This window comes from Heterocephalus glaber, unplaced genomic scaffold (assembly GCF_053883595.1).
Source record: "Heterocephalus glaber isolate CG9 unplaced genomic scaffold, H.glaber_assembly_v1.0 deba00001744, whole genome shotgun sequence".
Taxonomy (NCBI): Eukaryota; Metazoa; Chordata; class Mammalia; order Rodentia; family Bathyergidae; genus Heterocephalus; species Heterocephalus glaber.
The window spans coordinates 3,403,028-3,421,859 of record NW_028258450.1 but is presented as its reverse complement, the minus strand read 5'-3'; the positions used below and the strand labels follow the sequence as shown (position 1 = coordinate 3,421,859).

The window sequence follows — 18,832 nt, the reverse complement described above, 5'->3', positions numbered from 1 at the left end:
TCTCTACCACTGAACTTTAGGCAACTAAAGTCCACCTAAAGTGACTGCTGGGTCCCCAACCCTACTCATCACAGGACCTGACTCTGTGCTCAGGGTAAATGAGTCCCTCGAAGGAAATGTCCATTCCTGGAAGGGAGCCAGGGCAGGAGTCCTCACGGTGTCTCATGGAAGATGAGGGTGCAGACTGGGCTCAGAGATGCCTGAGTTCATTGGGGTTTTTTTGGTTTTTTTGGAGTACCAGGAATCAAACTCAGGTCTTTGCACTTGCGCAGCAGGCGGCGCAGCCACTGAGCTAAATCCCCAGCCCATAGAGACGCCTGAGTTCAAATCCTCTGCTCAGGCAGTGGGTCTAGGCCCCTGAAAACTTCATTACTTTCATCTGCTTCCAAGTCAGGAAACTGGGAGAGTGAGGCTGTCCCAGGTATTAGTAGAGATAATGTCAGACTACATGAGCATCTGTTTTTCTTGGTACTGGGGAGTGAACTCGGGACCTTTCACTTACCAGGCAGGCAGCCGCATAACTGAGCTAAATCCCCGGCCCGACCATTTATTTTTTGAAGTGGGGTCTGTCTGGTTTGCCCAGGCGGGCCCCAAACTCCTGGGCTCAAGCCATCCTCCTACCTCAGCCTCTAAGTTGCTGGGATAACACAACCATGCCACTGCACCCAGATGGAAACATTTATTTAAACACCTGTACTTGGGGGCTGGGGATTTAGCTCAGTGGTTCTGGCGCCTGCTTTGGAAGCGCAAGGTCTCGAGTTCGATCCTCAGTACCAAAAAACCAAAACAAAACACCTGGACCAGCACTCACAGGCTGAGGCAGGAAGATCGTGAGTTCAAGGCCAGCCTGGGCTATATAGCAAGACCCTGTCTCTAAATAAATAAATACATACATAAACTGTAAACATTATTCAATGAATAACTGTGTCTCAATCAAGTCTTATAGCAAACATGTAAGGGATGAGCTTCTATCATTTGCATTTTACAACGGAGGAACTTAAATTCTGAGAGGTTTGTCACTCAGGACTAACAAGTACGAAGCTGAGCTGATTGGCAAAGACCCTCCACAAAGTGGAGTGAACCCAACCCACAAAGCAATTTCTTTGGGAGGGGTCAATTTCCCAACGCCCCTTCTGTACCACTTTTGGTCCTCCCTGGCCCCGCCCCCTACAGGCCACGCCCTATACTTTTTGTTTTTTGAACACAGGGTCTCGCCTTGTAGCTCAGGCTGGCCCTGAACTCACTATGCAGCCCAGAGTAGCCTCGAACTCGCGGCGATGCTCCTGCCTCAGCCTCGGAGTGCTGGGGTTACAGGCGTGCGCCCCCACGCCCGGCGAGGCGCTTTTTAGCCTACTTTGGGTACTGGCCCCTCTCGAGTCGCAGCCCCGCCCCTCTCGAGTCGAGTCGCAGCCCCGCCCCTCTCTCCCCGTAGCGCTTGGAACGCGGTGCAGCAAATCGGAGCTCGAAGGTTGGGCTCCCGCTTTCTCAAGCCCCGCCCCCGCCCTTAATCCGGGCAGCTTCCGCCGGGCGGGCTCGGAGTCCCTCGGCGCGCGCTGGGGCGCTTTTGTTTGGGTGACGGTCACTATTTTCTTCAGTCCCGGGCCGCTACTTTCCGTACCCAGGAGCCTGGATTTCCCCTTCCGGACCCGGGAGTCTTAAATTCCTTCTTCCTGGAGTCCGCTTCCTGGCTCCAGGCTCCGGCGCCCTAGCCCTCGGTTTCCAGGACCCGGGATCCCCGCCTCCCGAAGTCAGACGTCCCGGATCTACGCCACCTGGGCGCTGTCGGCCACCGGGAGCCGAGGACCTCACGTCCCAGCCTGAGAAACTCCTGTGTTCCCAACACCCAGACCTGCGAGGGCCAGGCGCTTTGGAGCATCCAACACCGCCGGGAGGAGCACAGGAGCCGGGACGCCCTATCGAGGGCGCCCACCTTACAGCTGCTGAGAGCTCTGAACTCCGGCTCTGAGGCCCCGCGAAGTTGCAGCCTCCGGGCGCACTTACCCAGCTCTTCGCCTAAGTACGTGTCCTGCGAAGGAGCCCCGAGCGCCCCTAGCTTCCTGGCGTCTAGGACCCCGGCGTGCCCCATCATGGTGGGGCTCGCAGCGGCGGAGCCCACCGCCAACGGTGGCCCGGAGCTGGGTCCCACAGAGGATAGAGTCGCGACGGCCCGTAGCTGCTGCGCTTCCCGCCAGCAGGTGCGTCGCTGCCTGCGAGCCAACCTGCTGGTGCTGCTGACGGTGGTGGCCGTGGTGGCCGGCGTGGCGCTGGGGCTGGGGGTGTCGGAGTCTGGCGGCACACTGAGCCCCGATGCCATGGTGGCGTTCTCCTTCCCGGGGGAGCTGCTGCTGCGCCTGCTGAAGATGATCATCTTGCCGCTGGTGGTGTGCAGCCTCATCGGCGGCGCTGCCAGCCTGGACCCCAGCGCGCTCGGCCGCCTGGGCGCCTGGGCGCTGCTCTTTTTCCTGGTCACCACCCTGATCGCATCGGCGCTCGGCGTGGGCTTGGCTTTAGTGCTGCAGCCCGGAGCCGCCTTTACCTCTATCAACATCTCTACAGTCCAACTCACGGAAACGACCTGCAGGAAGGAGGTGCTGGATGCCTTTCTGGATCTTGTGAGGTCAGACGTCCTCTCTATCCCCGAGTGGGGTGGGATGGGCCCCCTGCTAGGAACATGGCGGTGGCCACGTGGACAGGAAAGGGCTTTCAGTCCTGGAGAGTGAAGTGTCCCTCCCTAGGGTTGCTGTCTGGGGGCTCTGGTCACTAGACAGTGAGGCCAAACTCCTGGCGGGGGGGGGGGCGGCTTTTAAATCTAGAGGCCTGGGTGTATAATAAGCAGGACCCTGCATGAGGGTGATAGGCAAGGAGGTCTTGGAGAAGCAAGAGTAATGCTCGGGAGTCGGGGGACATAAGTCTGTTCAGAGGCAATGGACCCTGTGGGGGCGGGGAGCCTGAGGACCCTCCCAACTGGACGAAGCTTCATGCTAATCCTCCCCAACAGCTGCATATCTGAGGCAATGGGAGGGAATCTTTGGGTGTCCAAGGACTCCATGATGTGGGGCTTTTGAGATGAAGATTTAGGACAAGTATTAGAGGGATTGGGAGTCTTGGGTAAGGAGCTCCTGGAGGACCTGAGGGGATCTGAAGAGCCCCCTCCTTCCCAGCCCGAGGGCTGCCACACCACGTGTCACCCAGACACACCTGTCTCTGAGCCTCCCCTCCCTCCCAGTTCAGCTGGCCTGGGCATTTCCCTTTTCTGTCTTGTAGGTCAGCCCTGCCACCCTGGAAGGGGAGCAGATTTGATTCCTTCTACCCTCCACTCCCCATAGGGAAGACGGTGGGGTTCCCATGTTCTTTGCCTTTAAGGCCTCTGATTCAGTGTCTCCAGGTTGGGGACTTCCTGGAAGTTGGGGGAGGAAACTATGAGTCATGGAATAGGGTCTTCCCGCCCCGGGGACATTAGTATGGTGAGATGGGAGACTCCGCAGAGCTGCTCTCCCTGTGTGCAGTGAGTGACGCCTCCTGGCTGGGTGAGATTAGCTGGGTCTTGGCCCAGCCCTGGGAGGCAGGTGGGCACACCCACTCCGGGCTGTTTGTTTATGAGCACCAGCTCCTTACGCCCCTCAAAAGTGGCAAAACAGCTGTGACTCACACTTGACTGGCCACAGTCACCCAGCCTTCTAACCAGTGGACATGCAGCTGGACACAGGCGCCCAGAGACATTCAGACACGTGGCCTTACAGCAGCTGTTACACACACAGACACACACACTGTGTGCTAACACTCTTTAGTGATGCCCAGCGATGCCACCTGCCTCAGGAATGCCTGAACCCACACTTACGCACACGTCCATTGCACACCTGTGTGACCTTCCACGTAATGCTGCTCCACCACACCACATAGCCTGGCCGTGCTGGCACTGCCCCTGAATATCTGATCTTAGCCCTGGTCTTTGGGAGAGGGAGGATGCAGGGAGTGAGGACTCCTGAGGGAGTGGCCAGGTTCAAATCCCAGCTCTGTCACTTCCTAGCTGCGCAAGTTTGTTGCCCTTGTGTGCCTCAGTTTCCCTTTTTGTGAAATATGGTAATAGTGCTTGTCCCGGGGCCGCTGTGAGGATAGAGTGAGTTAGGGTGACTGCAGTGACTGGTCCCTGAGAGGGACTGGAACTGGTCTGGAACTGGTCAGCTGCTCTTACTCCCTCATGGGAGGCAGGACCCCACTGTAAGTGCATATGCGTGTTCATGTCACACTGGGCCTCCCCTGCTGTCCTCTCTTGGCCTCTCACTTCCACTTTCCCACACGCCCAGATCCTTTTGAATCACACACCCTTCCCTGCCCGAGGGCCCTTCAAGGACCAGCCCTTTTCTCAGTTCTCCAGGAAGCGGCTGATGCAAGAGGGCTGGGGTGTTAAGTTTGCTGCATGGGTGGAGCTAAGGCCCGGGTGACCCCACTCTGGGGCCCAGCGTTCTTTACTTCCAAGCCACAATGGTCTGGGACTGGAATGCCAGCCTTCAGGGGCCAGAGGAGGTCAGCTCAGACTCCCACGCCAGAAAGTGTGCAAGCATTCCAAATGTGTGTCTGAACCCTGGCAGGACATACGTGTGTGGGGGGGGTGTCACATTTCACATTTGGGTACAGATAGGACCTCAAAAGTTTCCTTCACTCCCCTCCAGGAGGCCAATCCACCCCCAACCAGTGCACTCCTGCCCTCCCCCCACAGTTGCGTTTAATAACCCCTTTGTCTTTCTACAGAAACATCTTTCCCTCCAACCTGGTGTCCGCAGCTTTCCGCTCAGTAAGTCCTCAGAGGTGTCCCCTGTGTGGCAGGGGGGCAGAGAAGGAGACAGCCCCTTGTAGCCTTGTCACCAACCTTTGGGCCATGCCTGGCAGAAAGCGCATGGCCACACATTACATGTGATTTTGTAGGGTTTTGGGCAGCCTTCGAAACCCAGCTCTACCTTTCCCCAGGAGGAGCAGGAATACGGGTTTGGAGCCTCCTGTGGGTTTTCATTCTAGCTGTGTGACACCTGATCAGGCAGTTGGCTTTGCCGCTGAGCCGTGGTTTCTACCTCCAGGAAATGGGGTGCTAACAGACCTGTCTTGGTGGGGTTGCTGGCAGGGGAAGTCTGGTTAGGGCAGGCTCTGAGCATGTTGCCGTGGGGGGATGAGGGGCTCTGTGACAGTGACATTGACTCTTCAATCCCGCCTGCAGTACACCACCACCTATGAAGATGGGCTTTGCAACCACACCAAGGGGAAGGTGAGCTCCAAGGGCTGTGGGATCAGGATCCTACTGTGGTTTTCTGGTTTTCTTCTTGTCTGTCTTTATCTGCATTCTGGGTCTTCTAACTGGTGTGGAATTTTGATTTAAACTCTGCAATCTTTTGCCAGCTGCAGCCTTTTCCACCCTCTAAATGCATCTCTACTTTGTCCTTGATTTTTCTTCCCTATGACTCTACCCTACTTCAGGCTCCTCCTTCCCTATTTACCAACCCCCGATGCTAGCCCATCCTGTCCCCAACCTGGCAGCCAGAGGGGTCTTCCCACAGTGTAAATCTGACTGGCTGTCCACCCACCAGAGCCTGGTGTGTCCCATAATGTCCTCAGGAAAGAGCCCCGGCTGCTTGCCATAGCCCGTGCACAGTGAGTCCCTGTGGGGTCAGACTCCAGCCTCATTTCACAACTTCTCTGTTCCACTTTTTCTCTAGCTGCCATGGATTTTTAGTTTGTTTTATGAGACAGGGTCTCACTCTATAGCCCAGGCTGGCTGGCTGTGGTGAGCCTCCTGCCTCAACCTCCCAAGTGCTAGGATTACAGGCATGTGCTTCTTCACATTCTTTGAATGCACAACTTGGGCTCATTTTTTGGCTGTTGAACATTATTTCCTCTCTGGACACTTCTGCTACTCCTCTTTACCTGGTTTACCTCTCCTATCTTCAATTCAGGACCCCATTACTCTAGGAAGCCTTTCCTGATGCCCCGCGCTCCCCAGGCTGGTACCTCTCTCAGTTTCCACCCTCCCCTGGGCTCCCCAGTTCCTGCTCAGTCGGTGACATCTGTTTCCCCTGGGCCCAGAGTGGCTCTGCTGGGTCTTGGCGGTGCCCGGGACAAGTCCTCTGTGGCTGGGCAGTTGGACTGAGTGTCCCTCCTTCCACCCCCATCTGTTTCTCACCAAAGGTGGGGAAGGAAGAGGAGGGCATGAACATCCTGGGCCTGGTAGTGTTTGCCATCATCTTTGGCGTGGCCCTTCGGAAGCTGGGGCCCGAGGGGGAGCTGCTCATCCACTTCGTCAACTCCTTCAACGATGCCACCATGGTGCTGGTCTCCTGGATCATGTGGTAGGTGGTGGGAGACAGCTGGGGTTTGTCTGTGTGGGCCAGGGGAATCTGTATCCACTCCCTGAAGCCAGAGGGGCTACATTCAAATATGACAGTGACTATTCCCGGGCTGTGTGGCTCTGGGCAAGTGACTGGCTGTCTTTGTGCCTCAGTTCCCTCACTTATAAAATGGCAGCAATGCTGAATTCCATGAGTGCTAAGAATCCAATGCCGGCACTTTATTGATCTTTTTGGTTTTGAACCAGGGACTGAGCCCAGAGCCTTCATATTGAGCTACATCTCCAGCCCTTTTTAATTTAATTTAATTAATTAATATTTTTTGAAACAGATTATCATTGAATCTCTAAGTTGCACAGGCTGGGCTTGAACTTGTGAGCCTCATGTCAGCCTCTTGAATGCTGGGATTATAGACAGGTGCTACCATGCTCAACCTTTTTTTGTTTTTTTGAGACAAAGTCTTGCTAAGTAGCCCAGGCTGGCCTCACACATGCCGTCCTCGAGACACACTTACAATAGGAGCTCTCTTGTGGGTTGCTGTGATGATTCAGTCATGCTCAAAGGTTCAGTGTTGTAAATGCCTCATACGTGGGAATTATTAAGATCTGAAGCTGTGGCCTTTTTATTTTTTAATTTAAATTAATTTTTTGGTACTGGGGATCGAACGAAGGACTTTGTGCTTATGAGGCACGAGCCGGAACCACTGAGCTAAATCCCCGGCCCTGACCTTTTTATTTTTGATAAAATAAAATGTATTGGTTCAAGTCAGACCGGCTGCTATAACTAGCAAGTCAGAAAACAAAGGACCACATGTAATGGATGTTTCTGTCTTGCTTAGATGTGAAGTCCAAATTGGAGGATACTCCTCAAAGTGTTGATGAAAACACTCAGGCTTTTATCTCCTGGCTGCTCCCACCTTCAAGGGAGAGGTGGGGGAAGGCGGCAGAGGCTGCTGGGAGGGGGTACCCGTACTTCAGTGTGCATTGCCTGGGGCTCTCCTGATGCTGGGGGAGGCTGGGAAATGGGTCAGTAGCAGTAACTGGGTCTCCGGGTGACTAGGTACGCCCCTGTGGGCATCTTGTTCCTGGTGGCCAGCAAGATCATGGAGACGAACCCGGTGCAGCTCTTCACCAGTCTTGGCAAATACATCCTGTGCTGCCTTCTGGGGCACGCCATCCACGGGCTCCTGGTCCTGCCCCTCATCTACTTCCTCTTTACACGGAAGAACCCCTACCACTTCCTGTGGGGCATCATGACACCACTGGCCACCGCCTTCGGGACCTCCTCCAGGTGTGCCTTGTTGTTTGCCAGGGCAGGATATTTAGGCAAAGAGGCATGGATTGGGATTGGGTATCCGAAGCCCTGAAATTTTGTTTGGGGACAGTAGCTCTGGGTACAGGGGCCGTACTTCCATCAGTTTCTCAAGGTACTGGATTCCACCCCACCCCTTAAAAATTTAGGAAACCACTGCCTTAGGTTTCTTCCTTCCTTAGGTATTTGGTTTTTTTTTTCCTTAGGTATTTGAAAGGTAGCAGTTTATACACTCAGGAGTGTCCAGGTTACTTATTTTAGAATCTTGGCATTTTGCAGGATCCTTAGTGCCTGTCTTCTGGCAGTGGCTGGAGAAAAGCCTACAGTTGGAAAGGAAGCTGGGAAGATGGGCGGGCTGTCCTGGAGGCGGGTGGGCGGGGTCAGTGGAGTGGGCTGGGCTCGCTGTCCAGGGCACTGACTGTGCTGCATCCCTGGCAGCTCCGCCACGCTGCCCCTGATGATGAAGAGCGTGGAGGAGAACAATGGCGTGGCCAAGCACATCAGCCGCTTTATCCTGCCTATCGGCGCCACCATCAACATGGACGGGGCGGCGCTCTTCCAGTGTGTGGCCACCGTGTTCATCGCGCAGCTCAACCAGCAGCCTTTGGACTTGGTGAAGATCATCACCATCCTGTGAGTGCCTGAGGTGGGGGCTGCGGCCAGGTACCCTGGACCCATCTGGTCCCTCTCTTCCCAGCACCGAGGCGTCTGCCTCCCTTGACCTCTGCTCCTCTCTCCCTCCTAGCATCACAGCCACGGCGTCCAGCGTGGGGGCGGCTGGCATACCCATGGGCGGGGTCCTCACCCTGGCCATGATCCTCCAAGCCGTCAGCCTCCCTGTCAAAGACATCTCCCTCATCCTGGCGATAGACTGGCTGGTGTGAGTGTGGGCTTGGTGGGCTGCGGGGCACCCCTGGAAAGAGATGGGCCCGAGTGTGTTTGAGCACCTGTCTAGACAGAAAAGGAGAGGCAGTAAGAGCTCCACAGGAAGAGTTGGTGCCTGTGGGGTTCTAAGAGGAACCCCAGAAAGGCAGTAAGCCAAGGTGGTGAGCAGAGGTGGCGCTTAGGCCAGGGAGACCCTATCTCAAATAGCAAAACAAAACTATGAGGGCTTGGAGTGTAGCTCAGTGGTAGAACACTTGCCTAGCATTCATGAGGCCTGGGTTTGATCCACAGCGTGGGGAAGAAAGTATAAAAGTTAGAAACCAGTTTCGCTTCAAAAGTAAATATGAAGCTCTGCACAGTGGCACGGTGGCCTGTAATCCCAAGCAGGAGAGAGGCTGAGGCAGCAGGACCCCAAATTTGAGGTTGCCCTGGGCAGTTTAGGGAGACCCTGTCTTGGAATGTAATGATTCTAGCAGGAGAGGCAGGAGGCCTGGGCCTTGGCCCTTCACTTCTGTCCATTCTCATTTTCCTTCCTGACCACTGTACCCTTTAGAGACCGGTCCTGTACCATCATCAATGTGGAGGGTGACGCTTTTGGGGCTGGGCTCCTCCAAAACTATGTGGAACGCACGAAGTTGCAGAGCTCGGAGCCAGAGTTGATCCAAGTGAAAAGTGAGGTGCCCTCGGGTTCACTGCCCACCCCAGAGGAAGGAAACCCCCTCCTCAGAAGTCATCACAGCCCTGCGGGGGATGGTGCTGCCTATGAGAAGGAGTCAGTCATGTGAAGCCCAGGAGGGACTGGCCTGGCCTGCCGGGGACACGCCGGACATCAGCATCATGAGGGTCAGATGACGGACAAGCTGGGGGCTGGGTGGGGGCTGTGCACTCCGGGGAGATGGGACCCTGTTCCCCTCCTGGACAGTGGATGGGATGGTGTGATGGTATCTCCCCAGATCTCTGGTCTTCAGCTGCTGTCTCCCATCTAAGGTGGTAATGTCTCTTCCCCCCAGCCCAGAGCCAGCTGGGTCCTCATCTCAGGGTATAGGAGAGTCACCCCGTGGTGTATGGCCGGGCAGATGCTGTCTGTGGTGGTGGACGGGGATGGCAGAGTGGATGTTTGTATTGAGGTAGCTGTGGCTGTGTCATGATGTGTGTATGTTGGGACCACATCACTCTGTGGTACGTCCCATCTTGTGTTCAGGCCCTCTGTTCCTCCATAGTACCAAGCACTCCCAGGAGCCCTGGGGCCAAGGAGAAATACTGTTACTCCAGAGGACATTTTTTAGCAATAAAATTGGGTGTTGACTATATTTAATCAGCTGTTTTAAGAATTTAGGGCCGGGGATTTAGCTCAGTGGTTTCGCTGCCTGCTACGCAAGTGCAAGGACCTGAGTTCGATCCCCAGTACCAAAAAAAAGGCATTAGACATGACAATGAAAATGTGTGATTCATTGGAAGAAAATCTATGCATCAAACCCCACCACTGGGCTAGGCACAGTTGTGCATGCTTGTAAATCCCAGCTCCTTCAGAGCAGAGGCAAAAGGATCACAAGTTCAAGGGCAGCCCACGCAACGTATGAGACTTTGTGGCTGGGATGTTGCTTAATGGTAGTGTGCCCCTGCGTTTGATCCTGAGCACCACAAACAACAGTGACAGAAACATCTCACTACTGGAAAACCACAAGGAAATACTGCCCGCTGTATACATTGGCAAAAGCAAGGCCTGTGGTTGAGAAGGAAGGTAGAATACCAGGTACTGAGGGCAGTGTGGGGCAGCTGGACTCAACTCCATGAGAAATGGAAACTAGGGCAGGGGATTTAGCTAGTGGTTCTGCTGCCTGCCTCAAAAATGCAAGGTCCCGAGTTCAATCCCCTGTACCAAAAAAAAAATTATGAAGAGAAATGGAAACTTGTTTATACAAAAACTCATCCGTACACAGGCTGGGTGTGATTTTGCATGGCTGTAATCCCAGCACTTGGGAGGCTGAGGCGGGAGGATCTCAGAGTTCAAGGCCAGCCTGGGCTACAAAATGAGACCCTCTCTCTCAAAAAAACAACAAAAGGGCTGGAGATTTAGCTCAGTGGTTCTGTCGCCTGCCTTGAAAGTGCAAGGACCCGAGTTTGATCCCCGGTACCAAAAGAAAAAGCCTTGTTCACAAATGTTTATTATACTTTTTTTTTTGGTACTGGGGATTGAACTCGGGTCCTTGCGCTTGCACAGCAGGTGTTGAAACCACTGAGCTAAATTCCCAGCCCTTTTTTTTTTTAAAATCCCCGGCCCCCACAAATATTTATTATAGATTTGCAGATGGAGTATATCGAAGATTGAACCCTGGGCCTTCTCATTGAGCTACATACCTACCCACCCCCCTTTTTAAAAAAATTTTGCGACAGAGTCTTACTAGGTTGCTCATGTTGGGCTCAAACCTAAGATCCTCTTGCTTCAGGCTCCTAGAATGCTGGGATTACAGATGTGCCCAATTTAGACTTTTTAACTGAAATAGTAATTGTACGTAGTTACGAGGTCCAATGTGTAATGATCAGATCAGTGTCAACAGCATAATATCTGTCACCTCAGACCTGAATCATTTCTTTGTGCCGGGAACATTCAGAATCCTCAGTGTTATGATTTAGGTCTACAATGTCACCTGGAAGTACCGTTTTTTGAAGATGATGGACCATGGAGTTGCTGAACTTATCAGTGGATTGATTCTTCCTGGAGTTCCAATGCAGACCTGCAGTTAGGGAGTGGGGCGGAGTTGGAGGTGGGTGGCTTGGGGCATGGCCTAGACGCATGCATTCTGGTCCCTGCCCCACCGCAGCTTCCGGCTGCCTGTGCCAGACCCTTCACCAAGCCGTTTCTGCCTTGGAGCCTGCTGACTGAACTAAGCCCTGAGCCAAAATACACTTCTTAAGTTGTGGTCACCGGGTGCCATGTCCAGCAGCAGATAGCTGACTGATACAATTAGCTACTGAAATATTCGGCACTGGGAGAACATTAGGAGTTACTTCTGTTCAGCTGCATCTCTGCATCTGTTAACCATCCTCGCTCGCTCCATCCTCCCTTTGGTGGGCTCTGGTAATCTGCAAATGATTCCAGCTGCTCTGTGCATGACTGTGAACATCTGGGAATGAATCAGGTGGCAAAGCTGGCAGCTTCATACAATGGAGATGGCTGGGCAGTGGGAATAGGAGTGATACATGGTGTGACCTGGATGAGTCTTGCTGATAAATTGTTGAAAGAAGCCAGGCATGGTGGCATGGGCCTGTAATCCCAGCAGTAAGAAGGCTGAGGCAGGAGGGTCGCCCTGGGTTCCAGGCCAGTCTGAACTACTTAGCGAGACCTTGTTTTAAACAAAACAAAACTTTTTGTTGTTGAAAGAAGTCAGAAGCAACGAGTGTATAATGTGTACTACCATTTATCTGAAGGTCTAGAGAATATGTGAAAGTGGTCTCTGGTGAGAAATCAAAGGGTAGTGACCCACGTGCATATTGACTGGATAGGAGAGAACCTTCTGGAAGAAAGAAACCTTGTATTATGTTTATATGAGTGGTGATTACACAACAGTATGCATTTGGAAAAACTACAGAACTTGCACACTTAAGATTGGTGCTTGGGGCCAGGGATGTAGCTCAGCGGCCTACCTGGCAAGCATGAGGCCCTGAGTTCGAGTCCCAGTACCAAAAACAAAAAAAGCAAACAAAAAAGATTGGTGCTTTGGGGGCTGGAGGATGTAGCTTAGTGGTACTGTTCCAGAAATCTCAGAAAGAAATACATGGAGACACAGAATTCGGGTAAAATAATACAATTTTTACTTGCTGCAAGTGGCCAGGACCACCAGAAAGTAATCTGGTTAATATCCCTGGGGGCTTTGTTCAGCGTTTTCCTTTTTATATCTTTTGTAGCCATTATCTCATCCTTAGTGGTCTTTGATATGTAAATACAATTCCAGTTCCTATTTACAAGTCACAGGCACAAGATAGGCATCTATACATTGTAAATTCAGCCAGCTATTGCAACTTTGTTAGGTTAATGAAGTTACTGGTTAAAGATTCAGATTACCATCACCTTAAACAATAAGAGTTACAGAAAAAGCAAATCTTAAAGGAACACATTACTTATTTTGCTTCTACAACTACCTTAATATTCAATCTACTAAGTTATCTAAAACTTTTCCCTATCAGTACAACATTTGCTTAGCTTGCCTGAGTTCCTAGTTCCATCTCAGGAGTGCCAAAAAAATTGTTTTAAGATATGTACAATTCAAGCCATACATGGTAATGCCTGTAATCCAGCATTCTGAGAGGCTGAGGCAGGAGGATGACAAGTTCAAGGCCAGCCTGGGCAATTTAGCAACTTGGTGAGACCCTATCTCAAAATTAAAAATAAATAAATAAATAAATAAATAAATGAGCAGGAATGTAGCTCAAATTGAAGGTCCTGGGTTCAATCCCCAGTGTTGAAAACAAACAAACAAGAAACTTGTACAAATCATGGCAAATTCATTTTCCATTGTAACCACCTATATAGGATGTAACTATTCCTTGATATCTGGTATCTCATGATTTAAATAGCCCCAGTGTAATGACTTGCTTTTTCTAAGAGAACCCCACATCTGCTATTTGAATCAAAAACCTGGGGGAAAAAAAGGGAGCCAGGGATGTAGCTCAGTGGCACAGCGCCTGCTTGGCAAGCGTCCTGAGTTCAATCCCTGGTAGTAAAAAAAAAAAAAAAAGAAGGAAGAAAGAAAACCTGCTGTGCTGCTGTCGGAAGTCCTGTGTGTCCCGGATGTGGTCTCTGGCAGCTCCTCAACTGCCTCTCGTGGAAGGTGAAATCATCTTCCACACTGATGTTATCTTCCCCCCTTCCGAGGTCCCAATGACTCTGGGTACCCACAGGCACCACCAACCAGGTCAACAGTAGATGGTATCTGGGTTATCTTCAGGATCCCCTTGGTTCAGCTCTACCTGGTGATTATTGTAGGATGGAAGGGAAACAGAGTTCATATCAGATTCTGTGCAACTAATGAGTCTATGTGTTGAATAATTAGGTAATTGGTGTTTTAAATGCTCTCTGCTACATTATAATCCTTGGTGGGTTAGGACAGGGGTTTAAGAGTGTCTTCATATCAAGTTGGTTAGGGTTTTTTTTTTTTTTTTGGTACCGGGGATCGAACTTGGGTCCTTGCGCTTGCGCAGCAGCCGGCGAAACCACTGAGCTAAATCCCTGGCCGGCCCGTGGTTAGGGGTTTTGGATGAGGCTAGGATAGCATTACAGTCAGATGTGGTGTCTCACAGCTGTAATCCCAGAACTGGGAGGCTGAGGCAGGAGGATTGCCAGTTGGATCCCAGTCTGAGCAATTTAGTGACTTAGCAAATACTGTATCAAAAAAAAAAAAAAATTAAAAAGGGCTGAGGAGTAGCTCATTGAGAAGACCCTGATTTCATACTCTCTAGAACCACAAACACACATAAAAGAAAGTACTTTATGCAAAAAAAATGCTAATTTGGGGGCGGGGGATTTAGCTCAGTGGTTTCACTGCAGCAGTAAGTGCCAGGACCGCAGTTCTATCCCCCCTTACCAAAAAAACCGAAAGAAAACAAATGCTAATTTTTACGCTAATTGCTAATTTGTATTCTGGTACTGGAGATTGAGCCCTGGGGCACTTTACCACTGAGCTACATCCCCAACCCTTTTGTATTTTTTATTTTGAGACAGGATCTCACTAAATTGCCCAGGATGGTGATCCTCCTGCCTCAGCCTCCCAAGTAGCTAGGATTACAGGTGTGTATTGCTGAGTCTTGTAGCTTCTTCATTTAAAAAGTTTGTTGGGGGCCAGGGATTTAGCTCAGTGGTGCCACTGCCTGCCTTGCAAGTGCAAGGTCCTGAGTTTGATTCCTGGTACCAAAAAAAAAATTTGCTGGACACATTGCTACTTTTTAAATACATGGCTCTAGGCTGTGTAGAAAGTTTAGGACCATTTCTGATCTTCTCTATATGAACAGGAGCTTAAGTAGCCTCTAGACATCCCCTGAGCTCTGTGAATAATTATAGTGAACATTTACTGATTATTTTTACTGTGATTATTGTGCGCATTTATTTTTCTAAACAGGTCTCTGAAATGGTTCCAATTTTTTTCATCCCTCCCTTTCTTTAACTGGGGTAGATCTGAACTTGAGATCTTCCTTCCTCACCCTCCCCAGTGGCTGGGATTACAGATGTGCACTACTATGCCCAGCTGGAAAATAACTTTAGATCAATGATCTTAAACATTTTAAAAAACCGGTGGACCAGCTGGGGATTTAGCTCAGCGGTTCTGGCACCTGCCTTGCAAGCGCAAGGTCCCGAGTTCGATCTCCAGTACCAAAAAAACCTCCAAAACAAAAACCAGTGGACTGGCCAGGCATGGTGACACAGGCCTGTAATCTCAGCACTCAGGAGGCTGAGGCAGGATGATTGCCTCAAGTTCGAAGCCAGCCTGGGCTACATAGTGACTTCAAGGACAGCCTTAACTGCCCAATGAGACCCTGTTTCAAAACAAAAAACAAAAACTGGACTGTCTTGAAATGAGATCTGTGCAAGTATCTGTGACAGGTGGAAATAGTGGCTTTGATGGAAGGAGAACGGGTTAGGAGTCCCCTCTGACACCTCCTCTAGAGACTAGGACTCAAAATCGGAATCCTTCGACGTGGCCCCTGTGCCTTGCAGCTGGAGTAGCTGGGCACCAGGCGAGGCTTGGCCCTTGGTGACACAAGGCGCCAAAGCTGTCAGAGAGCTTGGGACTTTGGTTCTCCTGGAGTTGGCTCCAGCTTGGTGTTGGGGGGGCTCAGGACTGCCGAGGGGGCAGGAGCGGGGCTGGCACATGGGCCTGATGAGCCATTTTATTTCCTTCCCTCCTGTACCCTACTCTAGCATTCCTGTCTCACATTCAGGCTATCAGCAGCCCCATTCTCTCTACACTCAAAAGAACCCCCAAGCTGGGAGTGGTGACAAAGACCTGTAATCCCAGCACTCAGGAAGCTGAGGCAGGAGGATTGCTGAGAGTTTGAGGCCAGCCCAGTCTACATAGTGAGTTCAAGGGCAGCCTGCAATATGTAGCAAGATCCTATCAAAAAAAAAAAAAAAAAGCCCAAGGGCTGGGGATGTAGCTTAGTGGTGCCACACCTGACTGGCAAGCTCAATGTCCTGAGTTCAATTCCTGGTACCAAAAAAACCACAAAAAAGCCCAGCATACTGATGCATGCCTGCAATCTCAGCACTTGCAACACTGAGGCAGGAGGATCGCAGTGAGTTCTCAGCCAACCTGAACTACTAAAAAGCAGCTATGTAGCCTGAACTACATAGCAAGACCCTGTATCAAAAAATAAAAACCACCTAGAAAATAGAAAATATAATTTTAAACTATTCCAATAAAGCTGGAGGAGGAAGGGGAAAAAAATAAAAATAAAAACAAGGGCTGGGGATTTGGCTCAGTGGTGTTGCTGCCTCCCTTGCAAGCTTGAGGTCCCGAGTTTGATTTCCGGTACCAAAAAAAACACAAAAACAAAAAAAATAAGACAAATCCTCTGCTAGGGGTGTAGCTCAGTGGTAGAGCACATGTCTAGTATGTGTGAGGCCCTGGGTTGATCCTCAGCATGACAAACAAGGGAAAAAAGAAGAAAGAAAAGAGAAAGGAAGGAAGGAAAGAAGGAAGGAATCTTTCATTGCTCTAACAGTAAGAAGAAGGAGAAATTAAAAGATAGTAGCTAGGGACTGTGGCGCTTGCCTATAATCTCAGCACTTGAGAGGCTGAGGCAGGAGGATTGCAGATTTGAGCCCAGCCTGGGGAATGTAGTGACTTAGGGAGACCCTGTCTCAAAATAAAAATAAAAAATGGCTGGGGATGTAGCTCAATGCGAAGGCCTTGGTTTCAGTCTTTAGTATGGAAAAAAAAAGAATAGTAATTTCTTTTTCTCTTTTTTTTGGTACCGGGGATCGAACTTGGGTCCTTGCGCTTGCGCAGCAGGCGGCGAAACCACTGAGCTAAATCCCCAGCCAAGAATAGTAATTTCTAATATGGACTCAATATGCGAATCTGTGGGGCCACCTTCTCTGAACCTAATGTGGTAGAAAGACACTGTGTTGGCGTCTAATTGCCAAGAGCTGACTGCAACATGATTTTCTGACACGGCAGACAATCCTTGGCCAAGTTTCTAACCCGATAGCAGCTTCCTCATTTTGCACGGTGGTTTCACTTCCTGGAAAATTCAGTGGTTGTTCAGTCCTCACAGAAAAGACTTTGTGTTTACAGGAGTGAATTGGATTGGGAGTTCAGGTAATTATTACCAGTATTTTCACCTCCAGGTAAGGCTGAAATGTAGTTGGTCAGTGCTGGTAGGGATAAGGTGGTTGGTAACCTATTAAAATAGTTCTATTTAGCTGGCTAATAGTAGAAGAGTGTTAAAAAGCAGATTTCAGTGGTCCATATTCTAATGCAATCCCATCAGTCCATGTTAATTGTGATGGATTTTCTCTCCTACCATAACTTAGTTCATAGTAGGACGCCAAATATACAAATCCATCAAAGAGTATAGTAAGGCCTAGAAAAGTTTTAAATTTATTTGCTGTTCAGGCACAGTAAAGAGGAGAAAACACCAGACATTTCAGTTAATCCTGAGAAATTATTGATCTATTGAGACTTTGAGTCACCTGATGATTATCAACTTAATAGAAAGTTTCTAGAAGCATCAATGTGGTGCTCTGTATAAAATCACAGCTGAGGTTGGCCAGGGATTTAGCTCAGTGGTTTTGGCGCCTGCTGCACAAGCGCAAGGGTACCAAAAAAAAAAAAAAAAAAAAAAAATCACAGCTGAGGTAGAGTTGTTATTATGTTAGTGATGGCTCTGTCCATCCAGAAATCGTAACAGCCGAAGTGATAGCAAATACCTATAATCCCAACACTCTGGGCAGCTGAGTCAGGAGGATCTCAACTTTGAGCCAAGCCTGAGAAACTAGTGATTTAGAAAGAGTGTGTCTCAAAATAAAAAAGGACCTGGGGATTGGGAAAAAAAAATCACATTTCTTTCATAACTTTTTTGATACGGGGTCTAGCTGTGTAGTTCAAGCTGGCCTTGAACTCAGTATGTAGCCCAGGCTGGCCTCAAACTTACAATGATCCTCCTGACTCAGCCTCCCAAGTGCTGAGATTATGGGTGTGCACCACTACACCCAGCTGCACATCAACAATTTTCTTTCTTTCTTTCTTTTTTGGTACCGGGGATCGAACTCAGGACCTTGCACTTTCGAGGCAGCCGCGGATGCCACTGAGCTACATCCCTGGCCCACATCCTAAATAACAATATCATTTCAACAATTTGAGCATGACTTGAGTTTCACCTTATGTTCTTTGGTAAACAGTCTAAGGACATATGTATACATAGGTAGATCACTGCGATTATGTAGAGAATAAAAAATATTTTAAAAATCTGATGCATATATACCTATATAAATTTATACTACCATACCAGTTGCAAAGAATTTTACATATCACTTTCTTTCCTCCATGTCCGGTAGGACACTGGACTTGCACATGAAAAAGACAATAGAGACTTGTGTAATTTCAAAGTGTATGGGGCACCGGGAGGTCAGGGCCCAGAGCTGGCAAAGACAAAGACTGTCTGAGCTAGCCACTATTTATTGGGTGCACACAATAATTGGAGGGACCATCAGGTGATGCAGGGGGCAGCAGTCAAAGTACACGAGGAGGGGCTGGGGATTTAGCTCAGTGGCGCTGCACCTGCCTCTCAAGTACAAGGTCCTGAGTTTGATCCCCAGTACCGGAAAAAAAAGAAAAGAAAAGAAAGAAGTAAAAACGTACATGAGGAGCTGATGAAGATCTTAAATTTCGAGGTTCTTCTGTTGAAGAGGACTGTAGAGAGAGCAATCTTACAGTGGTGGGTGGGATTAGTTAAGTTTGACAAGGAATTAGTCTCTCCCCAGGTGAAACTTTTCTCTTCTTGTATTACTACTCGGTTCTCAAGGAACCCAGATGTCTTCAGCTGACGTAATCTTGCTCTTGTGCCCCACAGCATCACGGGACCCTTGAGGCTTCAGCTGTGACTGGAGGCAAAACAGAGTTACAGGGCCGTAGATTTAGCTCAGTGGTTACCCTGCCTGTCTCGCAAGTGCAAGGAACTGAGTTCGATCCCAGGTACCAAAACAAACAAAAAAACGGAGTTATATTTCCGCCTGCCATAGCCGGCTCTCAGGCAAGGTGGCCTTGAGCCTTTGCTATAATCGTATTTTAATTATGAAATGATTTCCC

The 18,832-nt window shown here is 50.0% G+C and overlaps 1 protein-coding gene across 1 annotated transcript; it reads left to right on the top strand.

Moving 5' to 3' along the window:
- The first annotated feature begins 1,508 nt into the window (after positions 1-1,508).
- Slc1a5 (solute carrier family 1 member 5) lies at positions 1,509-9,838 on the top strand. The gene is made up of 8 exons (XM_004867088.3): positions 1,509-2,617; positions 4,750-4,792; positions 5,210-5,257; positions 6,175-6,335; positions 7,392-7,622; positions 8,082-8,276; positions 8,389-8,523; positions 9,082-9,838. Exons 1-8 carry the CDS (start codon positions 2,088-2,090, stop codon positions 9,311-9,313), a joined length of 1,575 nt encoding a protein of 524 aa, XP_004867145.1. The 5' UTR covers positions 1,509-2,087; the 3' UTR covers positions 9,314-9,838.
- The last annotated feature ends 8,994 nt before the right edge of the window (positions 9,839-18,832 follow it).